Raw genomic sequence first — 24,421 nt, forward strand, 5'->3', positions numbered from 1 at the left:
ATGCGGGTTCGCGTCGTCGCATGCTCCGGGGAGGAAAAGAAAGTTTGCCCAAAAACGGGATGGATTCGTGCCATTTGAGATTTGGTTTTTGGTACCTAATTTCAGCATGGGAATTAATGGGAAAATAACTCAACTTAGGAAGTCAATTGGAAAGCCGCGTGATATCTAACATCCAATGAATTTTAAGATTGCTTGCTTACCATCTAGTTATAATCTTCATCTTTTAACGAAATGGGTTGCAAGTCATATTTATCATTGGTATGCAACATTTTAATAATTAGAATAGACACCCGCACAAGATCCTGTGAGTAACCAGTTTTGATCAACTTTCTCCCAGAGCGGTAAAAACTGGCAAGTGATATTACTTTCCCTTTAATTCATTTCGAAGGAGCTAAACTTTGTCCGCAATCGCGCCGCAGGTTCATGCAGGCAGCGTTAGAGCGTTAGCATATGCATCCGCCCGGTTGAATTACATTTTCCGACTTTCACACCACCGATCGCGGAGGATGGTTTGAAATCGAAACTAATTCCTTCCTCTCCTTTCCCGGGGACCCTGCGAAGGGCACTCGAACGCGCTTCCGTCCTTGCGCCCCATGCTGGCGCATTTAACCTTATTTCTCGTTATTTGTAGGACACCCGGACAGATCCGGACGGTTCGGGTGGGATGGTACCGTTCGGTGACTTGCATCTGGCAACCGGTCGTCTATGGTACCGGGACCTGCATCAACCAAACGCCTGCATCGTCAGCGTCGAACCTGTTGTTGTGGGGCCGATCGGGGTGTTCCTTGCAATCAGGTTTCACCTATTTACCGGGCGGTGGTGACGGTGATGATGATGTTGATCATGGTGGTAGGGCTGAGCGGTACTGCGTTCCCAACGGGAAAACGGATCAGCGCGGGGAAAGAAATCGAAACCAGTTGCACGCGCGATTCGCGGCTAGGCTTCGAGAGATGATTTGTTTCCGTTCCGTCGCGTTTGCGCCCGATTGGGCTCAGTTGAACGCACGTGACGGACTAAGAGGCTTATTGAAGCTGTTCCTTTTGGCCATCGCCTTCCTTCCCTCTATGCATTCAGCGAGCTGTTGAATACTGAAGAAAAAGGGCTGATGAAGGCTTATGTACGTCTATTTACTTTCACATTGATTCTCTGGAACCAAAATGGGTGATCATATAAATGCACTGATTTATAATACCCGTATTAATTAACGACCAAACGTATCTCCAGTCAATTAGGATATATTTAGGTCCATAGATATTTTACAGAACAAGCTTGGCCGTCAATCATTCAACTGAATTTAATGATTTCAATATTTACAGAGAATTGTTTTCTGGGTGTTTTTGGGAGATTGACTTTTGTTACTGAGTTATCAAGTAATTTATCAACAAATAAGCTTAATAATATTTATAGAAATGTCCTATAGACGATAATTTTGCATCCCAAACGTAATATTGGTTTCCCTATCAAATGCCACGAATATTTACCATAAATAAGTGGTATGAACTCTATTTTAAAGTATCTTCAATGTTTGCTTTCCTTCTTTCACTATTCAGTCGCGCGATCACTCGACCGGGCTCGTCCGATCTTCGCCACTTTAATATTCACGATCGCAGCAAAAACCTTGACGTTCCGACGATCCCGAGGCACTGAACGATACCACAGCCCGGGGTAACGATCGGGTGTAATTAGTTCCATAAATAGACCTTAAATTCTGGCGATCTTCAGACACCCTTTCCGGGCCCATTTTGCCGCTGCCGAACCGTTGCGGTACTTGCTGCTGCTGCTGCTGCAATGGTTCTGCAGCGTTTTTTCTCTTTTACTTTTCATACCGAAACCGAAAACCAGTAATTACCAATGCTGTTTGGTTATCTTTTCCTTCCTTATCTGTTTTTTTCTCCCTTGCAGGGCCGATAGACGGCGCGAAAGCAACTGCAGCACGTGAAGAGGAAAATAACTGCGGTGATTTGAGTGTCGGCAGCATCAGCTCTCCGTTCGGTCGTCCCCAGTGCCTAACGTGCCGAGGAGAAAGAACGTTAGTGTGGCCTTTTTTTCTTCTTTCGAATGACGGTTTAAGGCGAACGGTAGAGCACGTTGCGTTTACATGCAGCTAACGGAACAGCCGATGCTGACAACGAAAGCGAAGATGAAGCTGTTGAGGTCAAGTATCGTCGAGTGCAGCAGTGGACATTTAGTGGCGGTACTTTTTACAGTGGTAAGTTTTGTACGTGGGTTTTTATTTGAATTACTCAATAGGTGACCATAGAGTGACCAATTATTATTTAATTCGATTCCATATAACACATGCAACGCTTGTACATTGGCGTATATGCTGAACTAAAAAACTGACTCTTTTAGATGCTTAGATGATGATTGAGAATACTCTGTAAGTTTAAATAGAAAGATAATAAACCAATCTTAACTCACCCGCAAGTATGTCACGTCATGAGGCGAATGCGTAATATTGATCGACCACGTAACAATTTTTATGCTTATGTACACAAGATAAATATGCAATACGTTAAATGTTTCATGGTTTGTAGAAAGATAGAAAAGAAAACAAAATAAAAATCCCGTACGATTCTCATTTGACCGGTAGCACAACTCTGTTTCCGGATTGAATCCCCGCACGGGTGCGGGTTCGTGGCTTCTGTTTGCGTTGAAGTCTTTCGTTTGGTTTATCGAAGTGAATCGGTTGATGAGCCGTATCCATCTCACACGTGAGTTTCAGGTGCACGGGGCATTTAAAATTTAACGTGTTTGAATGTTTTGAATAATTAGAACGAAAGTGAAAATAATACTTTATAAAGTAGTAAATATCTGTGTTTTGAAAGAAGTTTCTAGAAGGCTAATTTTTCTCTCTGCAAATAGGAAAAAAATGCTTTACTCTTGCTCTATCTTGCACTGTTGACAATTGTATTGGCAGTAAAACAGGCAAAGGAAACCTTTTCAATTCCTTACTTCGCTCATTAGATGTCGGCAAAATGTAGCAAATTAGAAAGTAACATTCAAAACATGTTAACAAGATGTAAAGCACGGGAAACTACAAAGCAAAAATGCAAATGTGTTAGCGAAACATCCTTATTTGCATTCAACCTAACTAGCCGAGGATGTTGCTATCTTGTAGAAAAGAACTCGCTAAAAATATTGAGGGTTCACGCCTTCCAAGAATCATACTTTTTTCCCTCTCCCGGGATGGCAACAACCCTCTTGCATTTGTTGGCTGCATTGCGGTTCCAGCGTAAGATGGATTCGTTTTCCCCCCTCCCCTACGGTACGCAGTTACGCACGGTAGCAATTTCATTTAACGGAGGTAGAAGAAAAAACGATCAGTTACCAGGACGGTGGAAATGGTGGAAAATACATCATTACTATCTTTAGAGGTAAACTGTCACGGTTATGCAGTTATGCGGCGCAAGGGAGCGCGTAAAGTGCACGTCCCCACCACCCGGTTGGCAGGCGGATGAAGAGGGCATGAAACTGCGCCATTTTAACCATATACTATTTCTGTCAATCGAATCGAGTAAATTGATACGCCACGGTTTGCGTTAACCCGTTGTTCACTGATATGTAGCAGAACCGCTAGGTGTATCAGAACGCTAAGCTACGGGATTTGCTTGGTTCGCCTTTTGGTTAATGCAGGAGCATATTTGTTTAAGCAATAAAATATGACGATTGCGGTGTACGTTATATTTCATTGTGTTCGTGTATCACGCTTGCAAGCGGTTCGACATGCATCGCCAAGGATTAACAGTGCATTCGTTCAATCGCAATAGAACATGAATCGGAAACAAATCGGCTCGTTCTTTCTGGGCCAGCGAAAGGGTTTTGCACCTGCACTCATCCGACGGCGCTTGGGCAGCTGAAGCGTGAAATTATGTTAAGCTATAAATCCACAGAAAATGCAACATTCAGTCCCTTCCCTACCTCTAGCTCTAGTACAGTTAATCCGAGTTTGCCTTCCATCTGCCATTGATTTTGAATTTTCTTTCTCCAGCTCCAGCTGATCGGCTCCCGGAAGTTTGCAAGCTGCGAAGTGCTTCGTTTCGGGGAAAGGGCCATCCAAAAGGCATGCACCAATTTTCCCCAACTGCACCACGACGACTTCTGCATTATTATGCTCAACCCAGTTCACTTTGCATGTGGAACGGTTCGTCGGACGCGAATCCCGTAGGAACGACGTTGTCGTCATGTGAATGCTTTAAGCCCTGCATCTGGCAAAGGGTTTCTGCGAAACTCGGTCACCGGGAAAGGGGAGGTCTTTTTATGCTGGGATTCAATTTCATAAATCGTATTTTTACGCTCAGCCACCATCACAAGCACAGACACACACACACGCTCGTACGTACGATCGTTTATGCTCGAAAGGCAGGCCGTCACCGTCTTAATGCGCCTGTCATGTCGCTTTTTGGCCATCATCTCCCGCCGGTGATGGTGGATGAAATACGGTACTTGGGTTGTGGAATGAAAGTGCTTGACTCCTGTCGCGACAGTGTTTTATTTTATGACATAATTGTGTCACGACTTATAGTTCGCTGGTTGAACTTCAAACTCGAGCCCTTCCTTTATCGTAGGACGTGGTGCGTCGGTTTTCCAGAAATTTGTCTGCAAATCATCGTTTACGACCGAACCGGAATCAGCGCACAATGAAACGATCGTAATGGGTTTATTCACGGTCGCCTGATGGACAGCTGGCTGGAGCGGGCGTTTAACGACGTTTGTTTACGGCCACCGTCACGACTGCTCAAGCTCAGCTGGCCATGAATGTTGGCACATATTCCTTGGCTAACCTTGGTGGCCGAGTTTCGAGATGCAGCCGTGAACCGCCCATCCGTCTTTCATGGGCATTAGCCTGTCAAACTTCCGTGGCAGGCGAGCAAACACAACGATGTGACGCTAGGGGGAAAGAGTGACGTGGTTGATCTAGTTAGTTGTATGCAAATGTGCATTATAATAATGCAATTTGCCAATCCACAGGGCCTCTATACTGTGTGTTTCTCAGTAGAAGAAAAGCTGTAATAAAAAGAAACCTTTTCACTTGGTGCGGATGACTTGATTCCGCTAGGAACCGATTCGAGGTGGCTTCACAGTCTGAGGGGTGCAAATTTTCTCACACCCCTTGGCGACTTTTGTTGCTGGTGTTCCCATGAACCTCGGTGTTTCGGTACAAGTCGTTGCCATTTGGAAAATTTCATATGAACGTTGACGTCACTTTCTCATACACCACGTGTTAATGCCTTTTGCGTAAACTCTTGAAATGTGGCACTAGTTTCGTGTGAATCATTTACTACTGTTTGTATTTTATGTTTCTCACTTCATATAGCAAGTACTTAGGGAAAGTTGATATGTTTTTCCTGGACTTTGATTGATGGCGACTCTTGTTTTCGGTGCTCCTGAGCATTGTTATTTATTTTTAATTTTGTTAAGCACCTAGACAAGTATCACTGCTGTATGAACACATTGAGGGTTTGTACGGGCATCGAGCGAATACATAAACAACAACATCGTAAAATAAATTATTCTTAGTTTTGATGATAAACGATGATTTAACTACAAAGCGGAATGGGTTTCGTTCAAAAGCAATTGTTACGTATATTACTGCTTCATAGGCGTGTTTCGTAAATAATTTTATTAGTAACAGGGGGTAAACGAGAGAGAGGTAAATCTAGTTACAATTATTTATGACCCAAATTGATGAACTGATCGTTTTATGTTTATATCAATTAACGATATCGCGAATCATCATTCTCGAGTAAGACATACCACGAGAGTCTCGTTTTAAGTACCACCATTCCATCGCACTACCATCTTTTGTTGTATTCTTATAACGCCCGTTCAAATTAGACCAGGACCAACTCCGGTACCACCAGGCCCCTTGTCGCTGCTCAGCCAAATTATGGGTCGAACTTTCGTTGTCACGATCGTATGTGCTAAAACTTACATGCAAATGGAGTCGCAACGCATCTCCTGCTGTCCCTGAGTATGTCCCTAACTTCTTCAACACATACTTCTCTGATTCGTCCGCTAGTTCAAACTCGTCGTACTTAGCGTATCCGTAGTTTCCATGGAAATCCTTCACCTCGACCAGTAGTTCATGCGGTCGGATTTTAGTAATTTGATGGATATATTCTAGCCCGAGCCAGAATTCGCTATTAACATTCCCGAATCCGTTGCGGTACTCGGTCCAGTTCCGATAAAAATCGACTGAACCGTCATACCTATGCTGAATCACTGTCCAGCCACCATCGAACTTATTTTGCTCACAAAAGGCCTCGAATTGTTTCGATTTTTTCCACAAACGGAACAGATACGTGCCAGATTCTCTTGTAACTTGTCGACATGAACGGATAGGAGCTATTAAGTGGTCTTGCAATGTCTTACTGCGTCTTTCTTCATTGGTAGTTAAATTATGCATCGAATTAGTAAGCATACCAAGAATTTCCTTATTTTCTCCTAGCTTCTTGAGCTCAGTTTGCGACGTTTGCTGTATGCGGTCCATCTTGGGTATCATATGATTCTTCAATTCCTCCAATTTGGTCCTTGTATTCTTTTCGGATGCTTCCATACTCTGCAAAAGAAGCATTGATTGATTTAATAAAATTCAGCTGGTATGATTTTCAAGCTTTTAACACAAACGCCTAATGCACGCTTCCTTACCTTTTTCAAAGAGTCTTCCATTGCGCGCATTTTTGTTTCAATTTGCTTTGCATGTTCGGTTAGTTTCTTTTGCAGACGTTGTTCCATTTCCTACAAGCAATTGTAATATTCCTCTATAACTATTTGACATTCAAGTTAGTTAGTTGTCTAGATTTCAATTCACCTTCAGCGAACTCCCCACAGTTGTCTTCAAAGTTTGTTCCACCTCTTGCAGTTTATCTTCCAAGTAGTCTAGTTTTGTCATTAAAAGCTCCATCTCGAAACCTCCTATTGCCATTGTCAGCCGGGCTGATAAAATTACACTAAAACACAACACCAATATATAGCTACAATTATTCATGACTTTCAAATTACTTTAGTTCAAAGCACTTTAGCGCACAGTCAGAACGAAAGATGAAAAACGACTGAGGATCGTGCGGACTTGTTTGGCTCGGAAAGGCAAATTCGGCACTATTTCTGATAATGTGTTCTGAGCGATAACGTGTGCACAATTATCACCAACACTGAGCCAATTAACCGGGAACATATTTTGACAAAAACATGTTCTTCCTGGACGACACACAACTTTATGGTACGCATCTGCTCGTATCACAAACTAAGTCGAGAGCGTGAATTGATTATATTATCTCGAACGGTGACGGCTCGTTTTCTGACTCGTCAAACGCTCTTGTCGATCGGTTTTATGGGATCACCCTGTAACATTGCATTGCACAAACTGAGTCAAGAGATCATACTTATTATTTTGAATGTTATCTCTTAATTTCTGATCATGGTGCTCAACTAGATTAAAACGCATAACACATTAACAAGATTTTTTTCAGAACACCGAGAAAGTGGCGCTTCGTTTGTTCATCCCGTTCAGTTAATCTTCTCTCCCTCGAACCACACCGGATAAAATCCGTTAAAACTCACAACAGGTGCAGCGTAGCCCTTTTCAGGATGGTTTCGTTTTAAATCGCCCGGGCAACCTTCACAGTTTACGCCCTGGAATCCGCTGACCACCCTCGAAGGGGCTATTATGTCCGCCCGTCCGTTCGTTCATTCGTCCGTTTGTTTGTTCGTTTGTTTTTGTGCCAAAGCACACGCCGTGCCGTGCATTTTCCGCGTTTTCCCTTCACGTTTCCCGGGCCGGGAGCCAGCGTCTGATTTGTGCTCGACGTTGGCGGTTGCCTTATTGGATAATTGCAGCGCTGATCGCTCGGCTACCAATTGTCGGCCAGAAGAGAATGCCAATCGTGTAACATTTATTTTTTGCTTGTTTCCTTCTGCTTGTTGCCTTACGTGGCCGGGGCCGAAGCGAGAGTGCTAAAACCGGCGTAAAAGTAAACAGGTTTCGGGAAGGAAATAAATAAAAACTCACCACACACGCACACGATCCTCGACACATTTGAGGGAAACAGTTAACGAAGTGCGTCGGAAGGAATGGTGAAAAAGTGGTGATCGGTGATCCGGACGTAGGTAGGGCACCGATGCCGCTGACACACAACGCTCTTATTGGGTTTGTAGGGCAGTCCACAATCGATCAGGAATCTGAGCGAATGGGCAGTTTATTTTATTTCCTTTTTACTTCATTTAAATCGCGCTCCCAGGGAGAGTGGAGTTAATTGGGATGCGGACTGCTGTGCGTTTTACAGACAGCATGTGCGTAATTTTTCTGCTTATCTTGTGATGTTTACAGTTCTTCTTCGGTTTAACTCCTCATAAATGAACTTTTTCATATTCCCTGTTTCAATATTCAATTTCCTATAGAATTCGGTTGTATTGTCGATTCGACAATGGTTGAAGTATTATTCTATAAGTTTTCGAATATATTATAAAAATTACCGACGAGCGAAGACTTTATTTTGCTTTAAAAACTGATAACTAATAGATGTTTTTTTATAGAAACTACCAAGACCATGTGGTTTAGGAAGGGTTATCAAATACTGTGATTCACAACAGCTCAGTTGAATTTCAATAGTCAACAATGTGTTCCTCTCGTTTCAATCTCAGCAATAAGAAAGCGACTCCGAACGTATGTTGATAATGGAAGAGGTTGGTTGAAAGGTCATTTTTCATAAGTAATGGCGTATTCATCAAAACACATTTTTTGCCAATTTGTTTGTAATTCATACTCATATGCAAATTTTGATTTACTAATTTTAAAAAATGTGTCACTTTTAGTTTTCATAACAAACGTTCCCATCAAAAATTTTATGTTTTCAAAACTATTCTAATGTTTCAATCTCAAAACAAACCTAGTTGAACTTGCTGGCTAAATTATCGTTAAACATTGACACATTGGCATCAATTATAAAGGCACTTCATCAAAACTTCCTGTAACGGATCTAAGCAGGAAAATTGCTCTTCTCCAGCTACAAACATCTGATGATGCACTTGAGCAAATAATCTTTTCCCAACATCAACACACGCGTCACTTGATCGGCACCTCTTCGATCGATCAGTTTTCAACACGCTCGAGTGATTGTGAGGCAAACAATGGCTTCGTTTCTTCGGCACCCATCGGGGCAATTAACGAAACCACCCGCTGGCCGAGGGGCCAAACTCGCGCGCCCGGCTTCGAATATTACCATTTCCCCGACGGATTATTTCTGGAACACGGCCCGCTGTTTTGGGTGTCGATCGCAGCGGGATGGAGAAGAAAATAGAAGGAAAAGAGGGTGCTCAACCTCTTGAGGAAGCTTCCGTTAAAAGCATTTACGAGTTTCGCGCGCTTGTTCTCATTTAACCCCGCGTGTTTGGTCCGTTGCTTCTCGATCTAGACCAGGCTTCGTTCGCCAAAAGAACAAGAAGGTCAGTGGCATATGCTTACCCCACCTACTAGTTGCGATCTTGAACCACCGTCCGCCAGCCCCCCCGACGGTAGATCATATGCGCATGTTGTACTGTAGAGCAATTGCATGAACTTATGCCGCAGCGATCAAGATATAATTGCATAATTAGGCCATTTTAGCACCATCTGGGTGCCGATAGGTTTTTCCTCCGGGGAGCAGAGGCACAGCCACGAGGTGGGACGTTGCGATTATATTTTTATCATAAAATTGTGTTAACGCTTTACCGTGTTTCTTTCTTCCAGCTATTACCGTTGGTTCGGGCACAGGATTACGATGGTAAGTAGCGAACTGTCGAACCTTTCCGCGGGAGATCTGTAGAATAGATCTGAAGTCTAACCTTTCGCCTTCTCCCAACCCAGTGACGGACATTCAGTGCTCGTTCGCCTCGCAAGGCTCTAACCTGGGCGACATCATTACGGCGAAGCTGAAGAAACCGATCGGCTTCAAGGGGGCACCGCTGTTCGCGGACGATCGGGGCGTCAATCCGGAAGCGGACTTTGCTTGCTCCATCAAGCAAGATCGTAAAGACGTGAGCGAGCTGGCGTACGATTTGAAGATTACCGATTTCTCACGGTGCGGCGTGCTAAAGCGAAATGTAAGTTATTTTTACGATCGTTTCCGAAAAACGAACAAAAAAAAATGGGCGCCAAAATAACAAAACGGAAAAACAAAATTCCCCCAATCGAAACGGCCGCGGGTGAATGGTGGAACGAGCGCCCTTTACGCCGCTGAAGATCGATATGGGGAATCGCAAAAGGAGGGAATCTAGTAATAGGGTCACGCGAGGTGCGATGCACCGGCTAATGAAGCTTACGGTATTTTGCTTGGTTTTTGTTTTTGTTTGGAACGCTAATTTTTATTTTTGGCCCCACGCCGCACAGGGTTTCGTACACGTCCGGATCTGGTTCCCGCAATTCCCATCGGTCGTCATGCAATCCGATCAGGAACTGATCATCATGTGCAAGCCGCCGGAGCCGACCGTTATCCAGAACAAGGCGGCTGGATTCGCGGGAAGTTTGTAAGTAGCTCGCTAAGATGACCTCAATCTTGGCTTCTTCTTGGTCGGTGTGTTTTGTTAAAGATAATATTATTTTATGTTTATTCACAGTCCACATGGGGCACGTGTTTCCGGAGTGGTGGAGGAAACTCCTGGACGGCTCGAGTATGAGGTAGCGCTGTACAAGGAAGCACCACCGATCGCGCGGATCAGCGGCAATTTGGCGGGTCACAAAAATCATTCGGCATCCTCACTTCCGGCCGTCACCAACAATGAAGTTCCGGTCGATCAGGCCGTCCCGATCGGCACCAAGTTGCAGTTGAGGGCCCGCATCAGCTCGCAGAGCGTGTGGAAGTACGTGAAGCTGATGGAGGTGACGGTTTCGCCCGATCCGGACGATCCGCATGCGCACGGATCGGTGTCGCTGGTGCGCGATGGTTGCCGGAATCGGGACTTTGCCTCGATCATTCCTCACCAGCCGGCCCGCTACCGTGACAAACCGAACGAGGTGTTCCTGGACTTTGAGGCGTTCCTGCTGAGCTCGATGAAGGAGCGTAGTACGCTTTGGATCCATTCCCAGATCAAGGCATGCATGGACGCGATGGATTGTCAGCCCGACTTTTGCCTCGACATGTACGAACCATCGAAAAGTAAGTTTTCTGTTTAATGTGGCTGATACTCCTTTTGTTACATTAACATATTCCTCGCTTTTTATTCTTATAGGACTCGGTAGAAGGCGACGTGATGCGCAAAGTCGGAATCGTACTGAATACACCAAGTTCAAGGAAAACATTGAGTACACCGTCATTATGCCGGGAGAGTACGACGATGCTTTACGCTACCAGCAGAGTCCGGAACAGTGCAAAAACTTTGTGGTCATCTCGGGCCTTTTGGCAGCATTGTTGGCGCTCTCGACAGTGATAGTAAGAAACCCGATTTTCCCCCGAACTTTCGGCAAAGCATAATGACTTACCTGATATTTTCCTTCATCAACAGACTTGCGGCTTGGCGTCACGGATGCAGGGTACAGGCAAGAAGACCATCGACGAACTGAACGCCAAGGGATACTCTGGGCGAGCGATTGTGCAGTAACATGCCTACTCTGTACTCCGACTGAAAAGCTCCGATAACTGCGTCGCATCGCAATCAGTACGTCACCAAACGAAAGCTTAATCAAAGATACGCATGGAACACGAGTTGCAATATTTAGTATCGTTATGCTTACTTCCGCCCTCCCAATCAACGTCTTCTGAACCAGTGACTTTCCCTAGGGTAGTAGTGATTAGACTAGGCCAAAACGTAGCGAAACTTTCGCAGCTAGTGCGCTAAGAGTGTAGGTACCGATCGATCGATTAAGCCTGATTTTTAAACAAACTACACGGTGTAGTAGCGTTGGTTAAATTTTTAAAAGTTAGGCTTACCATACATCGAACAAAGTAGTAGTATTACGACAATTTAGACTGCATTTCACGGATAGTATTAGTACTGTTTTACTGTACTGTTAGCAAACGAATGGTATAAGATATTTATTGAGCATTTAAGCGCTGCATACATTGTTTAGTTCGGTTAAATGTGCTTCAAGAGTGTAATATTTAGGTGCTAGAATCTGACAGTTCTTATTGTGCGAGGGAAAACGACACGTGGACGATTTATTCATGATAAAAAACTTAGAACAGTCGATTATTTTACAATAAAAACAATACTTTAAAATTTAAGTTTCTCCAGAATCCTTTTTGTTACCAAATTGAGAATTTTTTTTACTTTTGACGAGGAGTCATTCGTCTGACAACATTACGATTGAAAGAAACAAAAACTTTCAGCTTTAAAAAAATATTTTATTATTTTCAAATGTGTGCTGTAATTGTTATTATAGTTATAATTGTGATCAAGGTTGCAGTGAAACGGATGGAATCGCTAGTTTTGTTTGGGAAGTGCATATTGGAACATTTTTCCGTAACGACAGCTGCCCTGGCTTCATGCGCAACTTTTAGCTGAATTGAATTGATTTATTCACATCAAATGATTTGCTCAGTTATTTTGAGAGCCTAGGAAATCATAAATATGAAAATTTTCAAATTTTTGAACAGTCGTGAAAGTAACGGCAAATTTGAAAATTGTTATTATTATTGCAGTTCTTTTTATAGGAACTTTACGAACTTGTGGGTGCGGATCGGAACTACTGATGGTTTTTTTGACAACTTAAATAAAAATAAACAATTTGTTTATATTGTGTGATGCGAAAACATTTTGTAGTACTTTTTGACGAAAACAAATTAAAATTAATGTGTTTTAATTGAATAACCTCAGTCAAAGAGTGTCAAAATGCGCGCCAGCTGGAAAAACTGGTGCCGTGTTTGCGCGAGTGAAGCAGCCGCATTGAAGCTTGAAGCGGTGGACGTTATAAATACCATCATTTTACCTACATTACACGTTTCGGTGAGTTTTTGAGGATTTTGAACAAACAGTAAATCATTTAAACAATGCTGTCGTTTTCAGATAAGTGATATAAGCAAGGATGCATTATCAATATGTGAAGAATGTTGCAAGTTCGTTAACAAATTGGAACGGTTCAAGGAACGATGTGAAGAAACAGACCGCTTGTTTATATACCTATCCAACTTCAACAGCATCGAGATGAGCACACGGGAGCTTAAAACAATTCGTAGACGATATCTGGGGTTATTTGATTTAGGCGATGGGGCGGAATCTAATGAAGAAGAGATTGAGTCTGACGCTCAACATCTGACAACTGCTATCGAAGGGGTCATGCTCAACGAAGGTAAATTAATGTTCTAGGCCCTTGGCATCGGTTTAACATAAGACATGTTTGTTTTAGGAAACACGAAAGCAAACAATCCTGATTATCCGGAGGAGGACACCTTCGTAGAATTTAAGGTGGAACAGCTAGAAACATCCACCATTAACATCGCTCCGGAGCGTACTGCTTCCGATACGGAGCAGTGGGAACCGAACGAGATCGAATATGAGGAGGATCGTTCGGCCGATAACAGTGACCCACCATCCCGTGATGAGAAATTGGAAGAAGTGGAAGCCATCGCAACGGAATCAACAGCAGAAGATCAAACATCTGGCGATGACCTTGACAAAAACTCCTCTAAATCTTCAGATACCTTGTCGACAGTGCGAAGAAAAGAGAAGAGAAAACTGACCGAATTTCAATGTGGGATTTGTTTGAAAAAGTTCAGCTCACGCGACTTATTGAAGAAACACGAAGATTCGCATTTTCCGAAACATAATTTTTATTTTCCAGATAATGAATTTACGTGTCCTATTTGTGATAAAAAGTAAGTCCGTCAGATCCGTATAAGGCATAACAAAAATTTCATGCAGTGTTAAATGCTATTTTTTTATTTACTCAATAGGTTTCGACGAGCTATTAACGTAAAGGCCCATGTACGACTGGTCCATGATGGCATTAAACCGTTCATTTGTGAAGAATGCGGCAGGGCTTTCGGTTCGAAGGGCGCTTTAAAAGAACATTACGTAGTGCACTCTGACGATCGACCATTTAAATGTCCCCATTGCCCGATGACATTCAAAAATCAGTCTCGGTTAAAGGTATTTTAAAACACACGTATTTAAATGGTACCATATGATAATGACAACATCTTTGATTATTTTCTTCCGCAGACTCACGAGGATGTCCACAATGAAACCCATTACATCTGTCCATATTGCGGGCTACAGCTGAAAACGAAACGTACTCTCAATATGCATATGCTCGTGCACTCGGACCAGAAGAACCACAGATGCCAGTACTGCGGGAAAGAGTACAAGCGATCGAAGGCCCTGAAAACTCACCTGATATTGCACACCGGGCTGCGGCCGTATCAGTGCCCGTTCTGTGACCGGACGTTCACGAACGGATCAAACTGTCGTAGTCATAAGAAAAAGTTTCATCCTCTCGAGCTGGCCGCTCTGGAAGCGGGGGGTGGTCAAAAGCCTGCCTCGAATATTCCCAAATTAGAAAATCTTCAGCCAAAGTACGCCCGTGAGATCACCGACGTCTGTCAGAATCGGTTGAGTAATTTTCTCCTTTCTACCCATTGCAGGTCACAAAACAACACGGAAGAACCTGAGCTTAAAGTGGAAGTGGTTGAACTAGCACCCATCGTGGAAACCAATAATGCGAAAGAGGGTACTACTATTCTGAATACAAGCTTAAGACTTAAGTCAAAGAAAAGAGCGAGGTATGTTATAGCTTTGACGAACATGCCAACTAGTTGAAAATCAACCAAAAGACATGATTTAAATCATTTGAGCTTCTCGGAACCCAGATTTTACCCATCGATCCTATCTTGTGTCGATTTGCGTCAGCAAATCATCGTTGTCATGTTCATAAGTTTGGTTCATTTAGAACTGGGGCACTTTGAATGATAGTGGAGCCCCCCGTGGACAAAAATGTAAAACTTTTACAGCGTTTTGGTTATTTGGTCAAATTTTCGTGCAATTTAGTTATTCCTGCTCCAAGATTTTCGATATGCAAGAGGAGAAGCGAAAACTAATTGTGCCCAACTATCTGCAGAATCCATCAGTGTCATCTCTGTAGCTGGCAAAACGGTTAAGTTTGCTAAGTCGACCGTTGCGCGAGTGATTAAAAAGAACAAGAAAACACAGACGAGTGCCCGTAAGGTGCAATCTAAGCGATGGAATGGAACCGTGAATCGTCAATAGCGATTTATATTGGTATAAAAGATACACGCAATACAAAGTGCCCCATTTCTAAATCAACCAAGCCTTAGATTGCTCATATCGAGCAGTTGTACGCAACTTATAGTTAAGGCAATTAAGTTCAAATTTGTGTTTTCACAAGCAATATTATAATCAGGTTTCTTTTGGAACATGCTAGTTCATTCAAAGTGTGCCGTCAGTTTTGACCTATAGTAATTCAATCCAAATTTATTTTGGCCCAATTTGTTATTCATCACCGTGTTCTATTTCATTATGAATCTTAAAACTTTGAGTCATAACTCTAACTTACAGGTATGATAGAACATTTAAAACTCTTTCATTGTTAAGCATAGTTTTCATACTTTTGTGTCTATTCATTGATAAAAATAGGAGAATCGAATGAAGGTTATCATGTATCATGTTAGCTCATGTGGATATACAAGTCTGCGTAATGATTTCCGGAAAAGTTTGTGTGGTATAAACCACGGAAATAAAATTAAATTGTATACAGTAAAATTAAATTTTCGTAGTTCTTTATTTTAAATTTGAAATACTACGAAGATGGAGCCGTCCCTGGATGAACTTGACTCGTGGATTAACAAACGTAGCTCCAACTGCGTGCCAAACAATTTTTCAACACATAAAGTTATTTGAACAAACCCGTAAGTGATAAATAATTTAAAAAATCTTAGCAAGTTGGCAAAAGTAATTTCTTTTACTCAAATTAAGTACTAATCGATAGGCAACAAATAACAAAGCACTCTTAATCAACCCAAAGTAATCGTTTCCAATTCCAGCACTAAAACAAACTATTGCGAATCGCAAGCTCCAACTAGTTTTCGTTTGAGATTTACATTTGGTTTATTGTTCAATAAACATTCCCTCCAGTCCTGTTGGTGAGTATGTCTAGCGATCAATTGATAGTTTAGGCTGCTTACATTATCTAAGCTACACTTTTAATCGATCTCGTGGTATCTTTTGCGAATTACAAATACTTTTCCCTAAAATCTTCAATCTGCTTCATGGTGAACGTGGCCATCATGGTTGCCTTCCGCTGTGCCTCGGAATCGTTCAGATCCCGGATGCTGCCAAACGATCGTCCTGTCCATTGGTTAGGAAGGTTTACCTGTTTTGGGAGAGGAGAAAAAGCGAACATAGGACAGTTGGTGCCATAAAGGTGGTGGAACAGATTTATGTTTGTATGGTCATCCTACCTTGTGTCTCGCGATGGATCGTATGATGAGGATCGCGACGTAGAACGTAAAGTACAGCGTAAAGTAGAGCGGCACATACCAAAGCGTTCTACTGAGGTAGTAGTAGCTGTAGTTCTTCAGTCGCGGTGTTTCCGGTGCCGGTGGTGGTGGTGGCGGTGGAGGTGGTGCCGGTGTTGTTGTTGGCTCGTCGTGGTGATGGTGGAAGTGATCGTGGTCGAAGATTATGTCCGGATAGTGATCGTGGTCGAACCCGGTGAAGTATGGAAAATCGTGATCATGATGGTGATCGTGATCGTGGTGATGATCGTGATCGTGATGGTGATGGTCATGATCGCCACCCATTCCGGAAGGTCCTGTCGGTGGTCCATCCATGGGAGCATCCATGGGAGGGCCACCCATCATTTGCTGCATCATCGGAGGCATTTTCATCGGTGCCATCGGTGCGGACTGCATCGGAGGTGGACCACTATCTACAAGAAACATAAACAGAAACCTTAGGATCAATCAGTCCCGAGGTGGATCCTACTGCCCACTACACCTACCAGGATACCGTGGGGGCAAGTACTGTGGCTTGCCCGGGCCAACCGGAATAGTTCCGATGGCATCATCACCTGGAATGCCGGAAGCAGGAGGAAGATAGCTCGTCACAGCGTTGTTCGGTCGGGGGATACTATGGTAGGGTGGCAGGTATTGCGAATGCACATTCGGTGGAAATCTGTACAGATCCCCCGGTGGAATGTAGGAATGGGGAGAAGGAGGAGCTGGGTTGGGAGCGGAAGGATTCTGATAGGCGGCCGAATGTGGGTTTCCGGAAGGCGGCGGAAGATAGCTCGTAACGGAATTTTTCGAAGGCTCTTGCGATGGCAGGTAAGCGGTTTGAACGTTCGGAGGAAACTTGTAGAGTTCATCCGACATGACGGGGCCACTGACACCCGATACAGCCGAAGACTCTTGGTGGGCGGTTGGTTTAAGATTGTCAGGAGACTTGGGATCCCCAGATGGGGGTGGGAGATAGCTTGTAGCCGAGGGATCGGCCGGTTTCGACTCCTTGGGAGGCAAATAGTTGGAATTAACGTTCGGGGGAAATTTGTTCAACTCAGTCATGTCACTTGAAGTTGGCTTAAAGGACACCATATCACCGGTTGGTTTAAGGTTCGACGGTGAACGAGGATCACCAGACGGAGGTGGTAAATAGCTAGTAGCAGAATGTTTGGAAGCATCGGAAGAAGCTCCTGGTGGCAAATAGACCGAATCTACATTGGGTGGAAATTTAAACAACTCCGCCGTACCATTGTAGGACGGTGATGGTGAAGCCCCGGAGTTCGATCGAGAATCCGTATCACCGGAAGGCGGTGGAATATAGCTGGTAACGGGATTCTTTGGTCGATCTTCGTTCGGCGGAAGATAGCTGGAATTGATATTGGGAGGGAATTTCAACAGATCGGATGAGGCTGTCTTGACGGAAGAGCTCTCGGTGGAAGACGCCATCGACGCTGGCGGAAGGTAACCTGTTATGGGACGCTTTTTGACTGGAGGAAGGTAACCGGTGTGGGAATTGGGAGGAAAGAGGACAACTTCGGAGGAATCCATCAGTGCATTCACTTCTGGCGCATCAGCCGAATGAGATGGCGATGGTGCGGGTGTATCCTCACCAGAGTTCGGAACGGGTGTTGGCATAAAAAACGGTTGGCTCGGTGGACCTGCAGAGTCTGCAGGGCCAGGTGGCGATGGTGGCGATGGTGGCGATGGCGGTGACGGTGGCCCAGACTGTCCACCCGAGCTTCCACTGGACGGGGCCAAGATGGTGACGGGACTGTTGTCGGATGCGGCCGGCCGAAGCAAGTTCGGTGACTGAACGCTCACCGGGCTATTGAAGGAAGCGGCCGGAATCGAGCCGAAAGGCACTGTAACGGATGGAGGGTAATTGTTAGTGCAAGGTTAAGCAAAGAATCTTCCTGCCAGATCGTTACCTCCACCACTCGAAGACGCGAAGGGTTGCTTTTGTTTCTTCAACTTGTAAAGTGTCCCACCGTACGCTTCACCGGGAGCGAAACGGTCCATGGCTGTAAGAAAAAAGAAGGCAGAACCGTTCGGAATTGAAAACTTCTAAAACGGCTTCCAAGAATCCTTCTCTACCACTTTTTTTTCTCTCATAAACTATCTGGCCAAATGTGCGTTAGTAATTTGCGTAAGTGTTTATCTTACCCACTGGAGCGTTGTAGTACGGTTCGCCGTTGCGAACATTTTGCGAATAGCTCGGGTAGACAATGTACTTCGGGGTTTTGTAGCCCACGTCGGTTCTGGCCACCGGGACCGGCTTCGACAGATAGTCCGGGTGTATCGAATACGGAAAACCACCTCCGCCTCCACTGGGAAACCCTCGTCCGGACCTTAACAGGAAAAAAGAGAAGTGCAAAACAGTGGTGAAATGCAAATGGCGGCTCCAAAAGGATCAAACACATTCGGCAAAGCAGTAGAGTGGAGTGTGGATGTCTGGTCTTTTTCTTACGATTCGCTCGTTTGCTGACGCGTTACATCTGCTCGGTCGTTTTGTGATCCTCCACCGGTGCCTGCTTGGATCGGTTCGCTCGAGTAGGAGTTATAAACGATGGTTTTCGTTTCACCATGACTGCACAGTTCAAACACTAGCACCAAAACCAGTGGGCGTATGATTCGCTGCATGGTCTGCAGGATAGTTTATGGCCCTTCTTGTCGTTGTGCTGGACGTGTGTGTGTTTTCGATTTGAAATAATAAATACCCGTTCGAAATGGAGGGAATCTTATATGCACGTTATCCGCCACGAATGTTCGGTCACGTTAGTTTCGCATCACCAAACAATTATATCGGCCGATTCTCACACACTTAGTAGTCGTTATCTTCTGCACCGGTAAGGTAGATCGTCGCCTACTGCCTTTAGTTCATCATATGCAACTACACCAAGGACGTCCTATCGCGATCTAATCCTCAAACGGAATGACTTGTGTGTGGTTCGCCCAAGCACAGTAATCGAGCCGCACTGACCGCGGTCGAGGCTCGAATTATTCGTGACCACTTCCGCTCCTCACCTCCCCGCAGGCCGGGACCGTGAAACGTGACAAATATTTTCTGCCCCATTGAATATGGGCCAACGAGCGAGCACATTACCGATAACGGCAGGATCGATTTCCCTCCCCACGGGGGAAGATATGACCCGATTTCCCGCGTTCCGGCGAGAGGCGCTAATCGGTGCAAAGTAGCCAGCTTAGTACGTTCTTCTTCTATGTCTGGGCTCCCCTCCCCGGGAGGCTGTATGCTCCAGTTCTTTCCACCGGCCGGTAGAAAGTTTGACAAGCATGTGGTCGCAGGTGAAAAGATTTTCGTCCCGCCAGTCGTTAGGATGAGCCCCCGATTTTCTTACTCACATCTTGCCTCATCCTACGCATCAGCGCCGTCAGATCGTTCTCGTGGTGACCCATAAAACTTCGACGACATAAGCGAAAGTGCGCCCATTCGGCAGGGCCGATTCACAAATCAGGTTCGCTGGTACGTTCAAAAAACAGATCACGCGCGTCATTTCGCTCCCGGTGGCTTGGAGCCAGCAGTTTGGCCAGTAACTTATCACCCCGGGTCGATGGCAACCAGCTAGACAAACATACGGGCGTCAAGTAGTACTCCTTTGAATGGGAGCGTATCGGGCCGGAAACTGCGGTCAGTTGTTGTGGGACTAATTAAAACATCATTCATATTTTTCGTACTGAAACGATGCAGTATTAGTTTCATTATCCCGGGTGAAAGTATTGCTACGGTCAGTTGTTCCACGTGCTTGGCGCCTTAGCTTTGGGTCTAACGTACTAAGACGTTCGTTATGGGAGGAAAAATAATTGTAAAATACTCGGTGGCCTTGCATAGTTGTTTGGAATATCTCTTATTCGGAATACAATTTTCACTCACAACGTTATTGATATTTCCCGAAAAATTTAAGTAAAGAACAGATGAAAAAGGACTGCGAATAAAAACCTCCCGTCGATTTTTAATTCGAACTTATGCTCCTGAGTGAAGCAATTTACATTCAAAATCAATAATTGATCAAGGCAATGGAAGGCATTTTAATATGCGAGAGCCTACCAAACCATATTAAAATAGATTTTCAGAATTTCAGTTTTTAAGAAGAAAAGTATTCGTCACATTGTTACATGTGACAATGGATTTAAAATAAAATATGCCAGTTGCGTATTTTATGATGAACTGTTTCATTTGAGATTCGTGACAAAAATGGTTTCAATTGAAAAAGAGAGGTCTGAAAATTCATACTAATCTCTGTTCCTGTGGGTAATCAAAAAATGATTTTAATAATTTATCGTCAGTAAACACGGAACTGTGTTCAATTTTCACGCTATTTACTCTATGATACATGCCATACATGATGGAATGTAAAATCCAAAATATCTTTACCGTGACTGATCTTTTGTAAAATTCTAAAATTATTTGTCGAAAAAGGGAATGCAGCATGGGGTAAAGCAATATGAATTCCGTTACACGAAAACAGCTATCCTCCCCGTATTTGTCCCCGTTCGATTTCGGATGAAAATATCAAACGACGCAGTTCCGTACCGCAACGGCCTGTTTGCGTAGATCTGTTGATCCTAAGTCCTTTTTTTTAATCTACCCTGCGAATAACCTGCTTGTTTGTTCATTCGTCAAATAACGGATGAAAGTGATTTTTTGTTCGACTCATTTCACGACAGCGGCCATTTTTGTGTCCCATGCAATCACTAAACACCCCCCCGTTCCCATATTCGGGTCATCCACAAAATGTGTGTGTGAGTGTAAAATATGCAGCATACTGTTAACGGAAAACATTCGCACACACACACGCAAATACGGATAGACGACGGAAGTGCATAGAATCGTGGTTAATCCAGTCCAGGGGGTTTGAGGGGAAGATAGTTTCGTGCGGTTTGCTAGAAGGGAAATCAATTTGTGTGCATGCGAGGTTTCGGAAAATGGCCATTTTTTTCCGTTACTCATCCCTGCTTTAGTCCACACCAGCGTAGAGATTTACCGCAAATTAGTGGTCCCCGTGGCACGGACATACATTTTCCGCGAGGAAAATGCACACCCAGGTTCATTTATGGTTTCCCATTGATAATGATGGGCCGGCGAGGGGAATTAGTTACTTAGCATGGTGGGGGTGAGTGTGGTGAATTTTGGGATGGATTGAAATCAAAAGGGATGTTTTTCATACACCATCACGTTGTATGTGTCCCCAAGCGCACACAGAACCACACCAGGGCAGGGAAAGTTTTATTAACACCACTGACCTCATCCACCGCCGGATGTCGAAAATCGCCACTGGCAGGCGTCAGGCACGTGCGCAAGGTATCCAAATGGGACAGAATTCGTGCAGAACCGTGTTGGCCCCATTTTTCCCGCCGGACGCTCCAACGCCGCTAGGCCGGCGGACGTGATCACCCGCTCTCCGTTGGCCGGGGCTGCGTGATTACAACAACTGTAGCGGGCCGAATTAGAACCGAAGGGTTTTGTGATTTATGCCCGACAGCAGAAGCCCCCGTCCCCCCTCACCCTCCCCCACGAAAAGGCCAAAGGTTGCCGGACCCTGGATGCGAGGTGTCAAGAATACAATCGGTTTAACAAATGTTACGTGCTTTTCATCATTGATGATGCGTGATTTTACTGCTGACAAAACGTGACCCCGGGAGGACGAAAAAAGCACACACACAAACACACACACATACACACTTTCGGACGCAACAATTGAGGGATGGAAACGTACCTTAATGATTACGGCCCGTCCGATTGAGTAAGCATCGCATGCAACTAAGTTTGACTTGGTTAACTACTGCAAGGCGCCATTAAAGTTTTGCAGTCTCCACCAGAACTTTTTTTGTTGCACGCTCCAAAAGGAAATTAATGACGGCTTAGATTTAATTGGATTATGTGTAGCGTCGTGGAATGAGGACTAATGTGTTTCGGAAGACATCCAAAGTTAATGGAGTGATCGGATAAGGATAATCAAGTTTTGGAAGTCGATTATTTACAACCGGTGCGGGCGGGAACACCTTGAGGTGCCGTTTTCTTTTCCAGGACCGCACAAAGACTGATTGGGGGAAAATAAAAACGTTCCGCGTACAAAGCATTCTATTCAATCCGACACAAGCTAAGCCTACGGATCAACAGCCCTGACAGCCGGCGGGTTCCGGTTGGCGGAATAGCATTCTGGGTCGCAGCCGGAAGCGGACACGTTCGGCACATCTGCCCGTACGTACGATTGCTTCGTTCCTTCGGCATTGCGCACGTCGATTCCGGTGGAAAACGGTTCCGAATGCTTGCGTTGGACGCTTGACGAGTTCGATTCCATTCCTGGTTGGCCCCGAAGAGTGGAAGGGCCGGCCAGGATAGCTCGGAGAGGAAGGTACGCACACACACAAACACATACACTGGTAAAAACACGTTTCATTTTCTCCCCGGTGACCAAATCGATTTACGAATCGTTTCGTGAAAATTGAGAAATCTTTCGTAATTGAACATCCGGAGTCGACAGGTTCGGCTCGGAACGTCGGGAGGAGGAACCGAAGGGTGGTGGGGGACCGGGAAACGAAATGACCGGAACGGAATGGGGTTTCTGGTGGAAAATAATGTATGCAAACGGTAGCGTTGGATGCGGGCGGGACCGGTTCACACCTGACATTGGCATGCTACCGGGTCCGGGAAAGGTTTCGGTCCGATTGATGGAGAGTCCGATTGAAGCGATCGAAGGGTTCGCTCGTAACAAACTCGTAGCCCTCCCGCAGGCCTACGGAGCCAGGAAAATACAGCATCATCGGATTCGTTTTACACGCCAGTCGCAGCAGCATTTCCATTCCAGTTATCTGAAACGATGCAGCGAAAGCGAGTAAAAACCTTTCGGTTTCCATTTCCCGCAGTAGACCCTCGTACTGAGGGGAGGGAAATTATTTTATTAGCTCAGCGATGTTCATCAATCTAAGGACACCGATGGACAGTAGGGGCGTTGGCGAGCCTTGCGATCGATCGAGTTCTTCGTATTAGAACTTCATTTGTTATTCGTGTGGCAGACGGAACTGGCCGGGTTACGCCGGGAAGGACTGCGGGGAAAGAACACAACGGAACGGAAATTAACAAAAACGGACACAAGCAGGAAATTGAAGTAGCACTGTCTAGACGTTCGAACGAATGAATGAGAGACATTAATCAAATCAACGGAGAAATCACTTCGTCTAGTCGCAGGTCTCTGTTTTATCTGCCAGCAGTGATTTTCCATTGGATCTGATTTTTCGAAGTGGTTAGAATCTAGCCATACCATAGAATACGAGGAGGCAAACGAAATAAGTACCCTTGATGCCTTTTTAGTTTTGCTCTTTTAGTATCTATCTGATTTTGTGTTCTTATGCCCTAAATAAAATTGTTAATGTTAAGTTAATGTTAAGTGTGATTTATTTATTGCCGTACATAACAATTTTATTATACTTTTGGTGAAATAAAGAGCTAGATAACTCGGAAACTGCAATCAATCGAGTACTATTCATGGAACATGTTTTATCGTTGCTACCAATTTCGTTGGTGTGTTTTGTTTAATTTCTTAATTTAATTCAAGTACATTTCTAAATGCTTACAGTTCTTGATTTTTTTCGTTTTGTATTTTAACACACCTGTATTCTAGTAATTAATATGTTAATATAGTTATATTAAACTATTTCTGATAGCATTCATCTTAAGAGAAGCCAAATTTGTGAACCATCTTATTTTTGTCCATTTTCCTCTTTTTCTAAGAAATATGGCAATAAACAACTTTATATTGGACAATTCCATAGACTTGGAAATAAAAATTGGCTGTGAAATAATTTAATTTTAGTTACTAATACTACTACTCAAAAATTAGCTTGACATTGAACCAAAGCCTTAAAATAATTTAGCCAAAAATCACTTCATTATTACAACCATCTCCGTATCTCACCACCATATTTAACGGATCGTTGAATTTTGAACCGATCCGCGAAACCTGAATAACTTCCAA

The 24,421-nt window shown here is 44.2% G+C and overlaps 3 protein-coding genes across 3 annotated transcripts; 2 read left to right on the forward strand and 1 right to left on the reverse strand.

Moving 5' to 3' along the window:
* Positions 1–2,119: 2,119 nt before the first annotated feature.
* Positions 2,120–11,574, forward strand: LOC131282019 (uncharacterized). Its single transcript, XM_058311401.1, has 7 exons — positions 2,120–2,209; positions 9,728–9,761; positions 9,845–10,080; positions 10,367–10,503; positions 10,594–11,132; positions 11,206–11,405; positions 11,479–11,574. Exons 1-7 carry the CDS (start codon positions 2,120–2,122, stop codon positions 11,572–11,574), a joined length of 1,332 nt encoding a protein of 443 aa, XP_058167384.1.
* Positions 11,575–12,804: 1,230 nt separating this feature from the next.
* On the forward strand, positions 12,805–14,762 carry LOC131292975 (zinc finger protein weckle-like). Its single transcript, XM_058321055.1, has 6 exons — positions 12,805–12,918; positions 12,979–13,261; positions 13,319–13,787; positions 13,866–14,061; positions 14,134–14,486; positions 14,556–14,762. The coding sequence occupies exons 1-6, from the start codon at positions 12,805–12,807 to the stop codon at positions 14,728–14,730; spliced, it is 1,590 nt and encodes a 529-aa protein (XP_058177038.1). The 3' UTR covers positions 14,731–14,762.
* A 1,397-nt stretch (positions 14,763–16,159) lies between these two features.
* LOC131292976 (uncharacterized) lies at positions 16,160–19,015 on the reverse strand. Its single transcript, XM_058321056.1, has 6 exons — positions 18,924–19,015; positions 18,594–18,778; positions 18,359–18,451; positions 16,931–18,292; positions 16,389–16,858; positions 16,160–16,300 (listed from the first exon to the last, which is right to left on the reverse strand). Exons 1-6 carry the CDS (start codon positions 19,013–19,015, stop codon positions 16,160–16,162), a joined length of 2,343 nt encoding a protein of 780 aa, XP_058177039.1.
* Positions 19,016–24,421: the final 5,406 nt, after the last annotated feature.

Source organism: Anopheles ziemanni, chromosome 2 (genome assembly GCF_943734765.1).
Source record: "Anopheles ziemanni chromosome 2, idAnoZiCoDA_A2_x.2, whole genome shotgun sequence".
NCBI classification, from domain to species: Eukaryota; Metazoa; Arthropoda; class Insecta; order Diptera; family Culicidae; genus Anopheles; species Anopheles ziemanni.